Source organism: Prionailurus viverrinus, chromosome X, assembly GCF_022837055.1.
Source record: "Prionailurus viverrinus isolate Anna chromosome X, UM_Priviv_1.0, whole genome shotgun sequence".
Classification (NCBI taxonomy): domain Eukaryota; kingdom Metazoa; phylum Chordata; class Mammalia; order Carnivora; family Felidae; genus Prionailurus; species Prionailurus viverrinus.
The window spans coordinates 51,992,995-52,015,242 of record NC_062579.1 but is presented as its reverse complement, the minus strand read 5'-3'; the positions used below and the strand labels follow the sequence as shown (position 1 = coordinate 52,015,242).

The following is a 22,248-nucleotide window of genomic DNA, read 5'->3' as shown; positions in this document are numbered from 1 at the left end:
CATTAAGAAAAATTAAAAAAATAAAATTAATCTATGGCTCTTACTTTATAGATCCGGGCAGGGTACCTCCATGGGCTTGTAGCAACAAGACCTGTAGCTGTTGTACCTGGGAAAAGCAAAGAAAAATAGTAAGCTAATCACCAGTCAAAAGCTACTTATCCCTTGTCAGCTAAATTACTACAATTAGCCATAGAGTAATTCTACTTAGTGCCTATGAAATCTAAGGCATATTTAGGCCTTACAGAAATCATCAAGGTTGACGATTCAGTGACAAAAGTCCAAACAGCACTATATGAATAGCTAGTACTTAGAACTTGAGTTGTTCCTTTTACCTAAGCATCTCAATGACTTTTACTGAATGTCTATTTTTAAAACATTTTTCTAAGTTGGGGCACCTGGGTGACTCAGTTGGTTAAGCATCCGACTTCAGCTAAGGTCATGATCTCACAGTTTGTGGGTTCGAGACCCGTGTGGGGCTCTGTGCTGACAGCACAGCCTACTTTGGATTCTGTGTCTCCTTCTCTCTCTCTGCCCCTCCCCCCGCTCATACTCTGTCTCTCTCAAAAATAATCATTAAAAAAAATTTTTTTTTAAGTTTATTTATTTTTGAAACACAGAGAGAGAGAAAAAGTGAAGGAGGGATAGAGAGAGACACAGATAGACACAGAATCCAAAGCAGGCTCCAGGGTCTGAACTGTCAGCACAGAGCCCGATGTGGGGCTTGAACCCACAAACTGCAAGATCATGACCTGAGCCCAAGTCGGACACTTAACCGACTAAGCCACTGAAGTGCCCCTTGAGCATCTATTTTTTTTAAAGTCAAACTCAGCTCTAGGCCAGGTAATATGAGGAGGATACGAGAATAAACTCCTGTGTTTTATTCTCAAGTTTATAATCTAGTTGACAAAGACAAGCCTATGGCCTGAAATAGTAAGAGACAAAGAAGAAAGAAGATGTGAATTCATAAAATACAGTTAAGTAGTTTAGGGCTCTGAGAAGAAGCAAATTAATAAAATTCCAGAACAGTCAAAAGGAGGCTTCTTGGGGCTGGTTCTTAAACCAGAGTGCATGCACATTCATCCTCTCTCATTCCCTCCTACGATGAAAGAGGAGCTGTGCCACCTCTTACAACCAGTCTCCTTGCTTGTGCTTTGGATCCCAAACTCTTCTTGCCTCCTGATGAATCACACTGTTATCCCCTCTCTCTTCTGTATCTTCCACGTCTCCCTTTCTACAGGATCCTTTCTATAAAGATTAAAACATGTTCAAGTCTCTCCAATCTTAAAACAAAACAAAAGCACCCTTCTCAATCCTACTTCCTATCTTTTGTCCTATTTCTCTCCTTCACAAAGTTTGAGAGCATCGTCTATACCTGTTGCCTCCATTTCCTTTTGTTCACCTCTCTCACCTGCTCAACCTATTCAAATGTGATTTCTGCCTACAGCATTCCACTCACAAAACTCTTGCTAAGGTCACCAATGATCTGCAGGTCACTATATCCTATGGGCATTTTTCAGTCTTCATTTTACTTGACTATTTGGTAGCAGTTGGCTTACCAGATACCATACTTTCCTGCTTTTCCTTCTATTCTTCTAACTGATCTTCTAAGGCTCTTTCTTGGCTAATCTTCACACCAAGTGTCCTTTAGATGATAAATCCTCAAAACTCAGTATCAGTCTTCTTGCTTTATACTCTCTCCTTAAAGTCTCATCTCTGACTATGGTTTCAATTACCATCTATGAACAGGGGACTCCCAAATTTTTCTCAAACACAAGTCTTTTTTAATTTAGAGCTTTATATTCAACTATGTACTTAATTAATATTTCCACTTAGTTGTCTGCTATCCCCAAACCTGGTCCTTTTCTAGCACACTCAAGGTCAGTGAACATGCAGCTTCACATGCCAGAAATTTGGCTGTCGAACCCTCATGCCCTTATCTAAGCCACTGGTCATTTATTTCCATCACTGTCACCATAACCCTAAGTCTAAGCCACTATTTAGCTCTCTCTTGGACCACTGTAGTAACTTCTTTTTTAAAAAATTTTTTAGAGTTTATTTATTTTGAGAGAGAGACCACGTGTGCAGGGGAGGGGCAGAGAGAGGAGAGGGAGAGAGAATCTCAAGCAGGCTTTGCGCTGCCAGCACAGAGCCAGACACAGGGCTTGAACTCATGAAACTGTGAGATCATGATCTGAGACAAAACCAAGAGCTGGACGCTTAAAAAACTGAGCCACCCAGGCAACCCACACTGTAGTAACTTCTTTTTTTTTTTTTTTTTCAACGTTTTTTATTTTTGGGACAGAGAGAGACAGAGCATGAACAGGGGAGGGGCAGAGAGAGAGGGAGACACAGAATCGGAAACAGACTCCAGGCTCTGAGCCATCAGCCCAGAGCCCGATGCGGGGCTCGAACTCACGGACTGTGAGATCATGACCTGGCTGAAGTCGGACGCTTAACCGACTGCGCCACCCAGGCGCCCCTGTAGTAACTTCTTAAAGTGGTCTCCATGAATCCACTCTTGCTCCACTATAATCCATTTCCACACAGCAGCCAGCTCATCTTTTAAAAACATAAATTATGAATAGTACCACACGACTTAAGATCATTTTTAACACAGTCCGTGAGGTCTTGATGAGGTCTCTGCTTCTTCTTTAGTCTCATACTGGAATACTCTTTCCTGGCTCCCTCCACTTTAGCCACACTGGCAGTCTGTCAGTTCTTCAAGGGCACTATATGCCTTCCTAAATCAGGACCCTTTCAGACGTGGTATATGCCTGGCACTGTTCTAAGTGCTTTCCATGTATTAATTCATCTAACCCTCACAAAAACCCTATGAAGCAGGTATAATTATTCCCATTTTATAGATAGGAAAACTGAGGCACAGAGAACTTGCCCAAGGTACATAGCCAGTGAGTTATAAAGCTAGAATTTGAATGTGGGCAGTCTGACTCCAGTGTCAATGCTCTTAACCACTACACTTTGTTACATATGGTTTTTCTTCTCCCTGGATGCCTCTTCCTTGTTTTCTTTCCTTCTTTTCCTACTCAATCCCTGAGATCTCAGCTCATACATTGCTACCTCAGGGAAGCCTTCTCAGCTTAGATGTATAACAGAAGACCCTGTTCCATATGGTCATACTACCCTACATAGCACACTATCTCATTTTATAATGATATGTTGGTATGAATACGTGTTTGGTGTTTGTCTCTCCCACCAGGCAATAAGTTTCATGAAGGCAGAGACTGTGTCTCCTTTGCTCAACAATGTATCCCAACACAATACCTGGCACATAATAGTGTACAATACATATTTATTGTTGGAATGAATGAACAAATGAATGACTAGGAAGAAGAGCATTTTTGGCAATAGAAATACACATGAAAGAAAATGGAGGGACAGAACTGAGTACGGTATTTTATAATTGAGATGATACTGTTAACAGGTAAATTACTTGTATTTTGTACAGTCACCCCTGGGAGGAAAGGAGATAGGGGAAGAGAAGGGAAGGGAAGATTCAGACTAACTGAATAGTAGCTATTATCACCAAGGAGGAAGGCCAGAGATGGAGTGAACACTACACAGTTGGGAAATACTAGATTCCCAGTATAAAGAGTACCCTGGAAGGTAAGAAAACTTGACCCCTGCAAGCCTGGGTTGATCCAACTACTCACCTTCTCATCTCCTCTACCAGAGCTACTGAGCTGTTACACAACCAGTTATATTGATACCACCACAAATGCATGCTCCTAGTCAGCTACCTCTTCCATTTCCATGATTTCAAGCCTCTGTGATCTCTTCAGTCCCTCTACCCTATTATCTGGTTGCTTGCTCTTAGAAGATGACCTTGCTTCCAACTACACGTAGAAGTTAAAGGTCATCAGGCTGAAAATCCCTCAATTTTCCTTCTTTTCCCTCTAAATTATTATCACTGTATTCTTCCTATTCTGACTTTGTTTCTTCTAGTCTTGGTGGTAGGTATCCCCTCCATGGTCAAAAGCAAATCCCTCTTTATTTGTGCTCAGGATCTCAACTACTTAGAGATGGCCTTTTAGCAACTAGTCCCTATTCTCAGTTTCAGTCTCTCCCAACTGGTTCTTTCACTTGCTCAAGTCTCTTCCATTTTTTAAAAAATGTTTATTTTATTTATTTTGAGAAAGAGAGAGAGAGAGAGAGAGAGAGAGAGAGAGAGAGAATATATCCCAAGCAGGCTCCAAGTTCAGCACAAAGCCTAATGCAGGGCTCGATCCCACAAACCATGAGATCATGACCTGAGCGGAGAACAAGAGTCAGATGCTTAACTGACTGAGCCACCCAGGTGCGTCCTGAGCCTCTTTCATGTTTAAAAAAATTTTTTTTAATGTTTATTTTTGAGAGAGAGAGAATGAATGAATAGCAGAGGGGAAGAGAGAGAGGGAGACACAGAATCCAAAGCAGGCTCCAGGCTCTGAGCTGTCAGCACAGAGCCTGACACGGGGCTTGAACCCACGAACTGCAAGACCATGACCTGAGCCAAAGTCAGATGCTTAACCGCCTGAGCCACCCAGGTGCCCTGCTTCTTCCATATTTTTAAAAACAAACAGACCTATATCCTTTGACCCTTGACTACCTAGCTATTGCCTTCTTTCATTTTGCCTTCTTGAAAGAAGAGCCTACCAACTTCCTCCACTTCCTTATCTAGCATTCACTGTCGATCCCACAACAATCTGAACCTCTTCTTACTGAAGTCACCAATAATCTCTTTGTTGATTAAAAAAACCAATGGACCTTTTCAGTATTTATTTTGCTCTACACTTCTTTATAAATTTGTACTTTAAAAAAAATAACTTTGTACTTTTGATGGTCCTTGAAACTTTCTTCCCTTGTCTTCCATGATACGACTGTTTTTCTTCCTACTTGTTGGCTCCGTCTTAGTCTCTCTTTTTTGTCTTCCCTCTTTTCCCCATTCCTTAAAAACTGCTGTTCCCCCAGTGTTCTGTCTTTGGCTTTCTTCTCTTTGTGGCCATTTACTCATTCAGCAAATATTTAGTGAGTACCTTGAATGTGCCATTTGGTCTCATCCATTCTATAATAATTTCAGATCCCATCTAAATGCTAATGGCTCTTAAATCTGTATCTTCAGTTCAGACCTCTCTACATTAAACCCAAAGGCCAGCTACGTTTGAAAAACTCTACTTACATGTCCCCCAAGTTCTTCGAATTCAAAATGCCCCAAACTGAATTCCATCATTTCCACTGTGTGTCTGGGTTCTTTCACACAACATTATTTTTATGAGATTCACCCATGTTTTTCACTGTGATTACAAATAGTTAATTTTATTAATTTTAAAAAAATTTTTCTCACTTTACCCTGTGTTTTCTCCTGTATTCCCTGACTCAATGATTGGTACTACCATTTTAATCCGTTGTCCAAGCAAGAAACTTGAGAACAACCTTGATTCTCCCTACTTACTGACCTTTCCACATCAAATTTGTTACCAATCAAGCTCTAGACATCCTACCTCCTTGGGTTATTTTCTTTCTAATTTGTACCCTTCTCTTTATTTCTTTTTTTTTTTTCAACATTTATTTATTTTTGGGACAGAGAGAGACAGAGCATGAACGGGGGAGGGGCAGAGAGAGAGGGAGACACAGAATCAGAAACAGGCTCCAGGCTCTGAGCCATCAGCCCAGAGCCTGACGCGGGGCTCGAACTCACGGATCGCGAGATCGTGACCTGGCTGAAGTCGGACGCTTAACCGACTGCGCCACCCAGGCGCCCCCCTTCTCTTTATTTCTATGGCTACTATCTTTAGTTTAGGCCATAGTTCTCACCTGGGTTATTATAATAGCCTACAGTAGATCTGTGGGGGATATGTTCCAAGACCCCTGGTGGATGCCTGAACCTGCAGATAGTACTGAACTCTATATATACTATGCTTTTTCCTATACATACATACCTATGATAAAGTTTCATTTATAAATCATGCAAGTAAGAGACTGACAGTAACTAAAATTAAAATAGACCAATTATAATCATATACTATAATAAAAGTTACGTGACTGTGATCCCCCCCTCTCAAAATATCTTATTGTACTGTCCTTACCCTTTTCCTTGTGATGATATGAGATGATAAAATGTCTACGTGATGAGTGTCTAAGTGAGGTGAATGACATAGGCACTGTGATGTAGTGTTAAGCTACTATTAACCTTCTGACAATACGTGAGAAGGAGAATCACCTGCTTCCAGTCCATGAGTGACCATGAGTAAACTGAAACTGTGGGAAGTGAAATCATGGATAAGGGGGGTACTATTGTAATTTGTTTTCCTACTTCAAGTTATACCTACTTCTAATCTATTTCTGTATACTTGCTAGAGTGATCTCCCTGAAGCACACATATCACCATGTAGCCCACTTACTTTCAATAGCTTCCCATAGCTTTCTGGTTGAATTTCAAATTCTCTAAGCAGTCATGTAAGAACTTTCGGGATCTGACTCTTGCCTACCTCTCTTGCCTTGTCTCCCACTGCTCACTTTTTTATCAGTGAAATCTCCAATGCCACCCCCAGATCTTAAAGATGACAATAAACATGTTAACAGGAATTACTTTAGAATTTTCCCAAACCAACAGAATGCTTAGCTAACATCTCTAAACTTCTGGTAGAGGAGAAGCTGAGAAACAGAAGCTCTATCATTCCACTCATACACTTAAATTTTTCCCATCAAATTTTAAGTCCCTTTTACCTGTTGCTTCAGATGATTAAGTTCAGCCGTCTGGGGATCGATATTAACAACAGGTTTATTCTTGATTTTTCTTGCTCTGTCAGCATAGCGAAGGGTATTTAATGTTTCTTCTAGATTGGAGTCAGCAGGACTCACACAGGCTATCATAAGTGTATGGCTATTACCTCCTAGAGAATCTGAAAAATAACAATAGGAGGAAATAAAATCAAACAAGCAGGATGCAAGGAAAGCTGTCCATTTAGGTGGGTGCCTTCAAACTCAGAGCTCTAAGAAAAAAATTTTTAATAATCTGCAAATTTCCTGTTAGTAAAAATACTAAGATTTTTTGTTGCATAAATGATATAGTTTAGAATCCTATTCCATGTGTCCCCATTCGTAAGACTGCGATTTTGGCAGTTAGTTGGGTTAAAACAACTCAGGCCTAGCACAAGTAAGTTAGGAGCCACTAGTGGAATTAAACATTCTTAGGATGCCCTCTCTAGGTAGGTTTTAATTATTCAGGGAATTCTGCTTATCAAGTACTAATAAACAGTAATCAAGTTCATTTTCGGTTACAAAGTATAAAGTTCAGTTGGCATTCTGTAGATTTCTTGGCTTTCAAACCCATCTATGAAGACACCTTTCCATTATCTTACAAGCCTGCCTACTAATTGGTCTCTTTCCGATTTATCACTTAGATAGCTCTGTATAGGATAGTCCAAAAATCTGTTCACCGATCCTGTCTTTACCTTCTCAGCACTATTACTCTGAGTTACTCTCTTATTTTTAGAGGCACTCTGGGCTTACCTTGAAGCAGTCGAGTCAACTTGGAATCTCTGTATGGCACAAAGCCACCCTTTTTGTCATCTCCAAGAGCACTGATCACATTTCCCAAGCACAGGAGGCCTCGGTTAATATTAATGCCTAGTAGCAGGAAACACAATTTAAATTGCTTGGTAAAGCATTGAACATACACCTACATAAAATAAAAACCCCACAGAAATATTAAATCATCAGTCTTAAGGAGACTTCTTGATCTTCTTCACTTTTCTGAAAACAAAGGTCTAAATGTTGGATATGCACAACTGAATTTGTTGAGACTTGTTGCCCTTTCCCATGGAAACAAAGTAGAAAGACAGATAACTATCACCATGACAACAACAATTTGTATATTTACTTTTTATATCCATTACCACTTTTAATTCTCAAATTAGTGCTGAGAAATTAGATGAACAGCTATTTTTTATCATGTCACTAAATTATATTTACTATCATTCTCACTTTACAGATAAGGAAACTAGATCAGAGTTTCTATGACTTGTCTAAGGTCAAACAGCTGGTGAGTGGTAGGCCTGACATTCCATCTTAGGATTTCGGTTAAGTCCTATGCTTTTTCTTTCACACCACAGAGGAATACATTTTCTCTTGTTGTTTTAAAAAGGGTAAAGATTCTTTTCCACTTCTTGAATTCCAAAGTTTGCTTTTTAAACCCTGTAATAATTTCTGAGGTCCTTCTAAAGCCTCTGACCTTCCCATGATTATGTTTACTGTGAAAAGGCTACATAGTATAGTGGTTAAGTGCACAGGCTTTGGTGTCAGATAGACTTAGGTTCTAATCCTGGCTCTATCACTGACTACCTATATGATTTTGGGTTCTGCTCTAAAATGAGGCACATCTATCTACCTCATTGGGTTGTGGTGGAGAATTAAATGATATACAAAGTGGGGTGCCTGGGTGGCTCAGTCAGGTGAGTGTCCGACTTCGACTCAGGTCATGATCTCATGGTTCGGGGGTTCGAGGCCTGCCTTGGGCTCTCTGCTGTCAGCACAGAGCCTACTTCAGATGCTGTCCCCATCTCTCTGCCTTTATCCCACTCACGCTTTCTCTTTCTCAAAAATAAAAAAAGATAATTATACAAAGTTAAATGATAAATGAATGGTATCATTTTTGTTTAATGCTACTCTACCTTTTTATTTACTCAGCCATACTGTGGACTCCCATACAACCAGAAATAACTATATATCTACAAGATCTTGAGCTCCAAAACTCCTCTCTGACTGCATTCTACTAGCTTTTCATTTCTTTCATGGGTCCTGCTCTTCACCCTTATTATAGCCACCAATTTACTGACACTTTCTAATACTCCCAGTAGATCATCCTCCCCTGGGCCTTAAACTACGTATTCTGGACACTATGATTGATCATTTCAGTTAGGCTTTCTCAAGCACTCACTAGACCCATGACCTTCTGCCTTCCCATGATGTCAATTCCCAGTCACACATTAAACTAACTGTGGTGTGTGTGTGTGTGTGTGTGTGTGTGTGTGTGTGTGTGTAAGTTACTGTAGGCTGCAATGCTGGAGAAAGTCGCATAACTAAATGGACTAGATCCATTCATTATAAAACACTGCTCTCTGACTTTTGCTGAACACTTCATCAAGCGGCAATCTTTTCTTCCTCATTCCTACTTCACCACAGCAGCTATTCTAAACACTCATCATTTTCAAGACTGTAAATCTACCTTCACTCTATTAGTGGATGATTTCAACAAATACATTGTGGAGATCAAAGTTATCCACAAGGGAAGGTTTTCCCTCTCCTCACCTCACAGTCTTTTCTTTGCTGTTACTGATTCCTTTATCCTTCTCCTTGTTTCAGAGGAGTAAATAACCACCTTTATTTCCCCTTTAGTGTGCTGGTGTCTCTAGTCCCCCCCATTTTCTCTGGGACCTTGAAACCTTTGATCTTCTCTCTCTCTCTTAGATCTTTAATTTATTTTCCCTTTACTAATTCCTTCTTTTCAGTCTCTATACATGCTCAAATCTCCCAAATCTAAAACAAAACCAATCCCTTCAAGCAACCATTCCTGTCTTTTCCTTTTATTGCCAGCTGAAAGGGATACCATTTTTCAGGGCCATTTATCCTACCCAGGATGTGAAGGAGAGTCTGCTGAGATTTATCAAAGCTGCTCACCAATACCTGTACTAATCCTTGTATTAGTTCATTCCTTTCTTTTCTTTCCCCTTTGAGCCAAACAGAACACAGTTCCATCTCATTGGCTCATATTCCATCTGGGATGTTAAGGAATAGACTGCTGAGGTTTTTCAAACCTGCTGAGCAAAACTTCCATCTATAGTGTCGTACAAGAACAACAATAAAAAAACCTAGACGAACCCTGAGAAGAATCTATGGCAACTTTGATCTAAGCAAGAATCATTCACTTGGGTATAAAGAGGCTGTTTTTGTTTTTCTTTTTCAAATGAGAATTGGGGCTTTGGAATAGAAAGAAGCAAGGGAAATGAATGTCTCTCTAGAAAGAACCCATCACAAAACAGGATCTGATTTTCTGTTAAGAGATTTAAAATGATGAGTTCATGACATGGATGGAGTGTACATCATAAAGACTGGGAAGAACATGTTTGCAGAGGTTTAAATTTCTGATCAATGATGGCTATGGAGAAAAAATGTCCAGATAAAATTATAAAACCAGAAGTTATTCTAAGATTGAGAATAGATCAAGCAAGGAGAGGATCAAGAATACTACTTGACATTTTTGGGTGTTTATTTACTATGACAACAAAGAAATTTTGCTTTTTAGGGGACATCTGGCAATACCTGGAGACATTTTGGTTGTCACAATTTGTGGGGTGGCAGGCAGTGCTACTGGTATCTGGTGGGTAGAGGGCAAGGATGCCACTATCCTACCAAGAGACTGGACAGCCCCCCCCCCCCAAATGATCTGATCCGAAATGTTAATAGTGCCACAGCTGAGAAACCCTGCTCTACAGGTGAAGAAAATATCTGCAAGCCTAAGGCAGATAACCAAGTAAAATGGGGTGAAAAATGGAAGTAATATAGTACTGATATGGTCTGCCTAGTCAGAGAGAAAGGGAATGATCTGTTACTGCAATGGATCACAAAACTTATAGGAGTAAGTACTGAGAAGGGAATTTGATTAGGAGACAGAATCTTCACTCAGACTGCCTCTGCCACTTACCAATATGTGTGAGCTTGGATAAGCCACTGAAACTCTCCTTTATTCATAAAATAGGTGTAATACATACCTTACCTCAGGGGACTATGATAAAAATCAAATTTGATCTACAAAGTGCTACCTACATGTTTTTATTAATTGGGTAGACAAACTTGGATTATTTGGATCTCTACTAAATTACATGAGCCTGAAAGTAGACAGCACCTGACAAATTCCTAATCTATTCTGATAACAGTTTCTTCACTCAGAAGATACTGTGAGTGAATAAGGAAATGGCTGCTTTGGCCTTCAAGCTGATACACATGGAAGAACTGATTATAGAAGTAAAATGATGGGAATCTGTTTGCTGGGGACTGAGGAGCACAGTCATACACCAGTATGGTAGATGTTAAGAAAACAGATCCACAAAATTCAGGAAAAAAGACAGCTAACTTTCTGGGAACAGGACGTCTAAAAGAGAAAAAGGATAGAAGGCTTTCACAACATAAAACTGTAATTATCTAGTCACAAATTATTCCAATAAAAAATTTGATGTGGCTTCACAGAGATCAACGTAACAAATAAATTCATATACAAAAAGAACACAGAGCATTATAGGAAGTTTGACCACCAGCATTTCTCTCCTCTCCCTCCTTAAAACACCACTAAAAGGAATTTTAAAAGTACTCACCCACAAGATCACAGAAAATAGGAGAGAAATATCAGTATAGAGGAGGTTTCAACATATTTTTAGAGTACACGTAGACAAGCAATAACGGACTTAGCAAGATGGAAGAAGCCTCAATCTAAAGAGCCTTCGGAGGGACAATAATGACGACAGTGACAATAACAACTAAGTTTATATAGTGTATACCTATTCTAGGTACTTTATACATATTAACTCATTTAATCCTCACAATAGTCCTATGAAGTATGATCATAGTTGTATTGACAGATATGAGAGTTGAGGCACAAAGAGGTTAGGGAAGTTGCCTAAGGTCATGCAGCTAATAAATGGCAGAGTCAGGACTCAAATAAAGGCAGTCTGGCTCCAAAGTCCATGGCCTTAATCTCTACACTCTATGAAAATGAGCTGATTTATTCAGAGGCACCAGGTACATTGGAAAGGGGACAGACTTGAGGCTGATAAGAGGGGATAGGTAGAAAAAGCATATAAAGAACTCTGGAACTCTCAAGTCTCTGCCCCAGAATCATGCAACTAATGTGTTCCCCATTCTCCATCATTCCCAGGCTACTTAATGGGATGGTTTTTCTAATACCCACCCATTAAATGTTGATATTCTCTTGAAACTGCCTTAAGCTCTTTGCTTACTATATATATTCTCCCTGGGTTTATACAGCCTGGAGTTCCAATAAATACCGATAAGAATGACTCCCTAATCTGCATCTCCAAACCAGACCTCTTTCCTGTTGTCCAGAGCTGTATTTTAGCTGCTTACTGAATAACCTCCAGTGGGCTGTGCCCATGAGGCATTGCATAAAAATACTGGACAAAACAGAATTCATCTTTCAGTGTAAATCTATTTCACTTCTACCACTGTTCCTTCCCATTTTTTCGCCATCTAACCAGTCATCCAACAAACAGCAAACCTGAGACATCCTGGACTCGTCTCTTTTCTCACCCCACACATCTGAGTCCTTTTCATCGAACACTTAGTGAACAGGCACAATGTTCCAGGCACTGTGCTAGGTATTAGAGATACAAAGATGAATAAGTCACAATCTCCACTCTCAAGGAGTTCATAATCTACAGGGAGAGATGGATGCACAAACAAAAATAATTGCAAATATAACATTAAAGTATACATATAGTCGAAATGGGTTCTCATAAGAGGGAGTGGTAAACTTTACCTGGGAAGGTAACAGACGGCTTCAGAAAAGAATGAAAAATTTGAGCTGAACTGTGAAGGATGACTAGAACAGTGCCAGTGGAGGAGGGAAGAGTAGGAAAGAACAGTGCAAGGGCATTCCAGGCAGAGGAAGTAGCATATGCCAAGGCACATATTTGTGAAGAACTACGGGTAATTCAGTATGAATATAATGCAAGTTATAAGATGGAGAGTGACAAATAATCAGGTTAGAGGGCAGCTCAGGAGAGATCATAAATGCACGACAGATAGGTCGGTCTCAGGTATTTGTATTTCTCACGTAGGGCAGTGGTTTTCAAACTGTGTCCCTCAGACCTTAGGGATACTTTAGGGAACCACAGAGATTCTTCAGAGTTTCTGCAACGGTCATTTGGGTTTTGTTTTTTTAAATTTTTTACTGTGGTAAGATAGGGGCGCCTGGGTAGCTCAATCAGTTAAGTGTCCGACTTCAGCTCAGGTCATGATCTCACAGTTCGTGGGTTCAAGCCCCACATTGGGCTCTGTGCTGACAGCTCAGAGCCTGGAGCTTACTATGGCAAGACATATGTAACATAAAATTTACCACTGTAACCATTTTTAAGTGTACAGTTCAGTAGCACTAAGTACATTCACACTGTTGTGTAATCATCACCACTACTTACAGTCATTTTAACTATTTTAAAAACTGCCTTTACACAGCTCACTCCAGTGTGCTGTATTTCAAATCTTAACATGCTGAAGTCTACCAGCACATTTTTTTGTGCAGCAAGGTTAATTAATTTTTCTACAGTCTTTGAAAATACCTCTAATATGTGTGCATGTCTTAATGTTTCACAAATGTGTATTTTAAGGCTGTGGCTTTGCATAGACTTTTCCCTGGTCACATACTCGCTCATGGAAAATCGTGCAAGTTATTATACCAGTATAGTACAAGTTTGTACTGAAACACCAGGCAGAGGCAATTCTTCAAATTCATGCACTTATCACTGCATCATCGTCAGTTGTATAGTACCAAATGGATGTTCACAATCTACATGCCCACTGATAGATGAATGGATACACAGAATTCGGTGTACACACACACATATACATACAAAGGAATATTATTCAGCCACAAAAAAGACGGAAATCCTGCCTTTCGCAACATGGATGAACCTTGAGAACATTATGCTAAGTGAAATAAGTTTGATGGAGAAAGGCAAATACTGTATGTTCTCAATTATACATGGAATCTAAACAAGCTGAACTCACAGAAAGAGAGTGGAATGGTGGCTGCCATAGGCTGAGGAGTGAGAGAAATGGGGAGGTGTTGGTCAAAGAATACAAACTTCCAGCTATTAGATGAATAAGTTCTGGGGATCTCATGTAAAGCATGGTGACTATAATTAACATTACTGTATTGTATACTTGATAGTTGTTAAGACAGTAAATCCTAAATGCTATCACCAGACACACACACACACACACACACACACACACACACACACACACACGGTAGTTATGTAAGGGGATAGAGGTGTTAACTAACCTTATTATGGTAATCATTTCACAATATATACATGTATCCAATAATCACACTGTATACCTTAAACTTACATATATGTCAATAATATCTCAATAAAAGCTAGAAAAAATGATTAAATGAGAAAGTGCATATGAAATACTTAGCCAATGGCACTAAAAAAAGATAGTTTCAGTGCTTCTTGTAAACTTTGCAAGTATCCTGTTAAAAGCATTTAAAGTTATTACATAACATAAACTAGAAAAGATATTGCTAGTGATACAACTTTGGATTTAAATGTCCTATCATGTGAAACTCCCAGATCAGGTAAATAATTGAGGAGAATCCTGAGGTTGTAATTTGGACTGTTACAAAGTGTTTAGGGGCATAGGGGTGGCTCAGTTGGTTGAGTGTCCCACTCCTGATTTTGGCTCAGGTCATGATCCCAGGGTTGTGGGACCGAGCTCCATGTAGAGCTCTGCACTGAGTGTGGAGCCACCTTAAGATGATCTCTCTCCCTCTCCCTCTGCCCCTCTCCTCTGCTCATGCGTACTCTCTCTCTTTTCAAATTAAAAAAAAAGTGTTTATAATTCACAGCTACATATGATGAATCAGGATATTCTTGGTAATGTGTCACCAGAATAAATTATAGGAAAAGTTAGATGCAAAACCTTAAATAAGGTTCTGTCATCTAGAATCCCCATCATGTCATATACTAAGAATGAAGAATGTTCACTAGAGCTTACTTTGTAATGGTGAAAGTCTAGAACCAATCTAAATGTTCATCAGTAAGGGAATGGTATAATAAATACAATGGTCTATCTATACAATACATAGACATAAAAAAGAATGTGGTAGAGCTCCACATGGAACAACCTCCAACATATATCCTTCAGTGAAAAAAATAAAGGGTAGACTAGAACAGAGTACATTATACGCCTCTATTTGTATAGAAAGAGAAAATATCTAGAAATGTGGACTAGGGATTTGGGGAAAGAGAAAAAAAATGCTTTTTATTATAGTGCATTTAAAAAAGTTTTTCTTTCAAAATAATTATTTAGATTCACAGGAAGTTGCAAAGAAACGTACAGGAAGGTCTTATACATCATTCACCTAGCCTTCCCAATGGTAACATATTGCACAGCTATAGCACAGAATCAAAACCTGAAAATTAACATTGGCACAATCCCCAGAGCTTATTCAGATTTCAGCAGTTTTTACATGTACTCTGTGTGTGTGTGTGTGTATGTGTGTGTAGTTCTATGCAATTTTATCACGTGTATAACTTCAAGTAACCAACACCAAAATCAAGATACAGAACTGTCCCATCACCACACAGCTTTCTCGTGCTACCCTTTATATGCACACCTAATCCTTTACTCCCCAATCCCTAGCCCTTGTCAACCATTAATCTGTTCTCCTATTTAATTTTGCTATTTCAAGAATGTTTAAATGGCATCACACAGTATGTAACTTTTTGAGACTGGCCTTTTTTTTCCCCACTCAGCATAACAATAATCCATCCAAGGTGTTAACTGCATCGATAGTCATTCCTTTTTTTTTTTTAATACTTTTTAAAAATGTTTATTAATTTTTGAGAGAGAGAGACAGAGACAGAGCACAATCAGGGGAGGGGCAGAGAGAGAGGGGGAGACCCAGAATCTAAAGCAGGTTCTAGGCTCTGAGCTGTCAGCACAGAGCCCAACGCAGGGCTGGAACTCATGAACCACAAGATCGTGACCTGAGCTGAAGTCGGATGCTTAACTGACTGAGCCACCCAGGTACCCCAGTAATCATTCCTTTTTACTACTGAGTAGTATTACACAGCATGGATGAACTACATTTTTGTTTAACCATTCGCCTGCTGATGGACATTTTGAATCATTTCCAGTTTTTGGTTATTACAAATAGAGCAGTTATGAACATTCACATACGAATTTTTGTGTGAACATACACTTTCTTTGGGATAAATGTCCAATAGTGCAATTGCTATATTGTTTGATAAGAACATATTATTTCCCTGAGTGTACCTTTCTACATTACCACCAGCAATGTATGAGAGATTCAATTCTTCCACATTCTTGGCAGCATTTGGTATTGTCACTATTTTTTGTTTTAGCTATTATGAGAGGTGTGCAGTAATACCTCATTGTGGTTTTCATTTGTATTTCCTTAATGACTAAGGATGCTGAACACCTTTTCATGCAGTTATTGCCATCTGTATGTCCTCTTTGGCGAAACATCTGTTTGTGTTTTTTGCTTACTTTGTACTTGGATTGTTTTTTTTACTTTTGAGTTTCCAGAGTTCTTCTGAAGTCTGATATATTCTAGATACAAGTCCTTATATATATTCTAGATATAAGTCCTTCATTGTACTTCATTTTTTATTACAGAAAACTCTATGATATGCCCGTTAACATAAAGAAAGAAATTGTGATCATAATAACTATAATGTTCTTCTTGTTTGAAGATTGACTTATACAGTGTTATACATTTGAACTTATAAAATAAATTTACATGAATTTAAAATCTGTTCTTTAATTTATTTCGACTGTTATAATTTGTTGTAAGATTTCACTTAAAGAAGAGTTCCTCTGCTTTAAAAGGAAGGCAGATAAAAACATCTGCTGTAGATGATGGAAACAAATGAAAAGTTTTAAAGAGGGGGTATATGTGATCGAATTTGGATTTGGTAAATATTACTTTGGTCGTCAGTTGGGAGGTCAATTTGGGAGTGAAAAACTGGTGTTTTAAGAAACCATTTAGAGGGTGCCTGGGTGGCTCAGTCGGTTGAGCATCTGACTTCAGATCAGGTCACGACCTCGCAATCTGTGGGTTTGAGCCCTGTGTCAGGCTCCGTGCTGACATCTCAGAGCCTGGAGCCTGCTTCGGATTCTGTGTCTCCCTCTCTCTCTGCTCCTCCCCACCTCATGCTCTGTCTCTCGCTCTCTCTCTCAAAAGTAAATAAACATTAAAAACAGGAAACCTTTTAGGAAGTTATTTTAATAGTTCAGGTGAGAGATCTCTAATGACTGGAACACCAGAAAAGGAGCCTGGGTGGCTCAGTTGGTTAAGCGTCCGACTTCAGCTCAGGTCATGATCTTGCGGTTCATGAGTTTGAGCCCTGCGTCAGGCTCTGTGCTGACAGCTGAGAGTCTGGAGCCTGAATCAGATTCTGTGTCTCCCTCTCTCTCTGCCCCTCCCCTACTCATGCTCTCTCCGTCTCAAAAATGAATAAACATTAAAAAATTTTTTTTAAAGAAAGGTATCTGAGACATAAAAATGACATGACCAAGTAACCTTTTAAATGTGGGAAATGAGAAAGAAAGAGAATGAATACAACATGTGCTCATATTCCGGGGATAAGGCAGATATGTATTCATCCGGCCAACTAACAGTTACTGAACGCCAAATGTGTGCCAGGCACAGTGCTTGGAACAGTTAGTGGGAAAATAAGAACTGGTCTTTACCTCCAAGGAACTCAAAGTCTAGTGGGGAAAACTGACAAATAATTACAATGAAAAGGGAGAATGCAGTGAGATGTGGCAGGGTGACAACTGACTGAGAAGGGAAGTAATCTGTATCACGATAAGGTGTTAGGTTATAGGCTTTTAGGTAAATGGATTTGTCAAAACTCAGTATACACTTAAAATTTATGCTTTTTTTTTCAATATATGAAATTTATTGTCAAATTGGTTTCCATACAACACCCAGTGCTTATCCCAAAAGGTGCCCTCCTCAATACCCATCACCCACCCTCCTCTCCCTCCCACCCCCCATCAACCCTCAGTTTGTTCTCAGTTTTTAAGAGTCTCTTATGCTTTGGCTCTCTCCCACTCTAACCTCTTTTTTTTTTCTTTCCCCTCCCCCATGGGTTTCTGTTAAGTTTCTCAGGATCCACATAAGAGTGAAAACATATGGTATCTGTCTTTCTCTGTATGGCTTATTTCACTTAGCATCACACTCTCCAGTTCCATCCACGTTGCTACAAAGGGCCATATTTCGTTCTTTCTCATTGCCACGTAGTACTCCATTGTGTATATAAACCACAATTTCTTTATCCATTCATCAGTTGATGGACATTTAGGCTCTTTCCATAATTTGGCTATTGTTGAGATTGTTTCTATAAACATTGGGGTACAAGTGCCCCTATACATCAGTACTCCTGTATCCTTTGGGTAAATTCCTAGCAGTGCTATTGCTGGGTCATAGGGTAGGTCTATTTTTAATTTTCTGAGGAACCTCCACACTGTTTTCCAGAGTGGCTGCACCAGTTTGCATTCCCACCAACAGTGCAAGAGGGTTCCCGTTTCTCCACATCCTCTCCAGCATCTATAGTCTCCTGATTTGTTCATTTTGCCCACTCTGACTGGCGTGAGGTGATATCTGAGTGTGGTTTTGAAAAAAGACAGTCTCTTTAACAAATGGTGCTGGGAGAACTGGACAGCAACATGCAGAAGGTTGAAACTAGACCACTTTATCACACCATTCACAAAAATAAACTCAAAATGGATAAAGGACCTGAATGTGAGACAGGAAACCATCAAAACCCTAGAGGGGAAAGCAGGAAAAGACCTCTCTGACCTCAGCCGTAGCAATCTCTTACTCGACACATCCCCAAAGGCAAGGGAATTAAAAGCAAAAATGAATTACTGGAACCTTATGAAGATAAAAAGCTTCTGCACAGCAAAGGAAACAACCAACAAAACTAAAAGGCAACCAACAGAATGGGAAAAGATATTTGCAAATGACATATCGGACAAAGGGCTAGTATCCAAAATCTATAAAGAGCTCACCAAACTCCACACCTGAAAAACAAATAATCCAGTGAATAAATGGGCAGAAAACATGAATAGACACTCCTCTAAAGAAGACATCCGGATGGCCAACAGACACATGAAAAGATGCTCAACGTCGCTCCTTATGCTTTCCATTCTTTCAAATTTTACATTAAAAAATATAAGCAAATATTAAACTCCAGTTAATAACACGTAAGCTTAAGTATTTAGGAGGAAGTGTACTAATGTGTGTGATTTACTTTAAAATGCATTTGAAAAAGAATACTACTTGGCAATGAGAAAGAATGAAATCTGGCCATTTGCAGCAATGTGGATGAAACTGGAGAGTGTCATGCTAAGTGAATTAAGTCAGTCAGAGAAAGATAGATACCATATGTTTTCACTCATGTGGTTCTTGAGAAACTTAACAGAAGAACATGGAGGAGGGGAAGGGGGGAAAAGTTACAGAGAGGGAGGAAGCAAACCATAAAAGACTCTTAAATACTGAGAGCAAACTGAGGGTTGATGAGGGGCGGGGGAGAGAGCAAAGTGGGTGATGGGCATTGAGGAGGGCACTTGTTGGGATGAGCACTGGGTGTTGTATGGAAGCCAATTTGACAATAAATTATATTTAAAAAATAAAAATAAATTTAAAAAATGAAAAAGAATATGGCTTAATGAGTGGCTAGATATGTCATAAAGCAAATAGACTAAAATGTTAATGGTGGAATCCAGATGCTAGGTTTAGGGCTGTTCTTGTAAAATCTTTTAACTTTGCTGTATCTTTGAAAAATCTCATAATAAAGTGTTAGGAAAAAACACTATGGAGCACCAGCTGATGCTATGCTTCATATTAGAGATTTCACATTTGGGTGACATCTAAATTGTGAATTGAAATATTAATAAGAATTGCCAGTCAGATCAAAAGGGAGCAAGAAACTCAGGTACTCAGTCAGGACCAACTACGTATCAGGCACTATGCCAGGCCCTAAGGATTCAAAGATGAATAAGACACCTTTGCCTGGCTTGCTGTCTACTGGGGGAGTCAGTCATTTTAGGAGACGACCGTATGACAGAGTTGGGTTAGTGTTACTGTAGGAAAGAGGTGACCACGAGATGGCGGGGGGACTGAAGGTGGTCAAAGAAAGTTTCTTCAAGGGGATGAAATCAGAGTTGAGCATTGAAGGGCAAACAAAATTAGCCATGTGAAGACAGAAGGAAGGCATTTCCGGCAGAGGGAGCGTGATGTACAAAGAAGCACAGACAAGAGAGAACTTGGCACACTTAGAACGGCCAAGCAGATTGCAAGGAAGGGGTGAGGACAGGGGAAGCCAGCCAGGTAGGCAGGGCTAGAGCACAAAGGTCATGCCAAGCATTGTAATACAAAGTAAGGAGCCATGAGGAGAGCTCTAAGCAGGGATATCCAGTTTAGGAAAATATCCTGGCTGCTGATTGGTAGAAGGCTTGCAAGGGTGCCTGAAAAAGATAGGGAAACCAGTTGGAAAGCTTGCTATAAGCTAAGAAATGATGAAGGCTTGAACTAAGGTAGTGGTTGTATGGTTAGAGAAAAGAAAGTGATTTGAGAGATGAGAAAGTAAGACTGGAAGAACTTGGTGAATGATGGGATTGGGAGAAGGAGCCAGAGTGAAGGAAGAGCATGGCTTGATGCCCTGGTTTCTGGCATGGGTGACTAAGGGCATATTGGTATTATATACTGAAGGTGATGGAAGGGCAGCTTTCACACAAGCAGGGAGGGATGAGGAGTTCAGTTTTAGATATGTGGAATGGGAGGTATCTGTGGGACATCCGTGAGCTGCCCCACAGGCAACTACATTTAGAGGTTGAAATGTAGATGTAAGATATGGGCTGGAGGTAGAGGTCTGGGATGGGCAGCGTGTAGGTAGGAGTTATAAGCACCTAAGTGGGTGAGACCACCTACAGTTGTGTGAAGGTGGCAAGGTGATGGGCTTGAACAGTGGGAAGAAAAAGAAAAAAAATCCAGGACAGAACCTGAGCTGGTTCAGGTATGGGTGAGTGGAAGAGGAGCCCGAGAGAGTCCTCAGAAAAGAGGAAGCCCAGGAGAGGGCAGTGTCACACATCCAAGCGAGGAAGGAGACTGTCTAGATAAAGGGGAATTGAGGAGGGAATTGGGATGAGCACTGGGTTTTGTATGGAAACCAATTTGACAATAAATTTCATATTAAAAAAAAAAGGTGGGGGCAGGGTGTCAGGCACTGTGGAGTCACCAAGTAGGAGGAGGACTGAAAACAGCCTAATGGATCCAGTTTTTCAGGTCACTGGGTGACCTCAGCATGGACAGTTTCAATGGGATGAGGATGGGGGTGCTGGCAAGCAGAGTGAAAGGTAAAGGGAAGAGAACCGTAGTAGGAGGATGAAGGATTTTGTTTTGTTTTAAAATGGGTAAAACACATCAGTATGCTTCTATGTTGGGGGGAAGCCAGTAGAAAGGGAGAGGTTAAAAACATAGGAGGAAATAGGCGCTTGATGGAGCCAGATTTGCGAGGCAGTGAAGAGGGGAAAAAAAAAATCTAGCAGAGAACATACAAGTAAAACAGCACAGAGATCTGAAACGAAATTACTGTTTGGAAATGATGAGTAGACTGCTGTGGTAGGAACCTTGTCGTTTGTAGGCAGGTGGTGGGAGATAAAGCTGGAAAGACATAGGGGCCAGAAACTGACAATGTTGTCCCCTGGTACTAGAGAATCTCAAGGAGACAAACAATACATTAGAAGATGGAATGGTTACAAGGGCAACATCGAAAAATCTAAGACTTAAATTGGACCTTGAAAACATGGCTATGTTGTAGATAGTTTGATGGGGGAGGAGAGCACGACAGCATTCTGGGAGAGAGGAGATGGCTGTGATGAAAGTGCACAGAAGCCAGAATTAGCCGGGTATGTTGTGAAGGCTGTGTAGCTGGGGTGGCGAGTGTGGGCAGGGGAAGCTGTGAAAGACAGTTGAGCAGGTAGGCTGGGACCAGGGTACATGGGGTCTGGAAGGCCTGGCTATGGTGTTTAGAGTTCATCCTGGAAGCAGTGATGTGCCACTTAGTTTCTAATCAGGGAAAGTACCATGTACAAAGTAGTATTTTTTTTTTTTACAAAGTGGTATTTTAAGGAGGTTAATGTAGGTATGGTATTTAGAATGGAATGCCTCTTTGGAGCCTCCTAGGAGGCTCGTCTCCAGGTGTGTAGGGTGAAGGCAGGGATTTTGCAGAGGCAGAAGGAAGTGGGTGCATCTCTACAATATTACTAAGGAAGAGCTAACAGCAGGCAGTGGGTACTCATTCCTAATCGAGGAGATCATGCTGGGTGCAATAATTAGCATGACAGAATGGGAAAAAGCAAAAGCAAAAGCAAAAGAGAATGAAAAAGAATAGTTCGAGTTAGAAAAAGAACCAGGAG

The 22,248-nt window shown here is 40.1% G+C and overlaps 1 protein-coding gene across 2 annotated transcripts in view; it reads right to left on the bottom strand.

The window, feature by feature from the left end:
- KIF4A (kinesin family member 4A) overlaps positions 1-22,248 on the bottom strand; it is a 123,804-nt gene that overhangs the window by 71,295 nt on the left and 30,261 nt on the right. For both annotated transcript variants that reach the window (XM_047843533.1, XM_047843532.1), the window contains exons 7-9: positions 7,510-7,626; positions 6,724-6,899; positions 45-106 (exon numbers count right to left, since the gene is read on the bottom strand). In XM_047843533.1, coding sequence (XP_047699489.1) covers positions 45-106; positions 6,724-6,899; positions 7,510-7,626 — 355 coding nt within the window. The remainder of the gene's footprint in view (positions 1-44; positions 107-6,723; positions 6,900-7,509; positions 7,627-22,248) is intronic.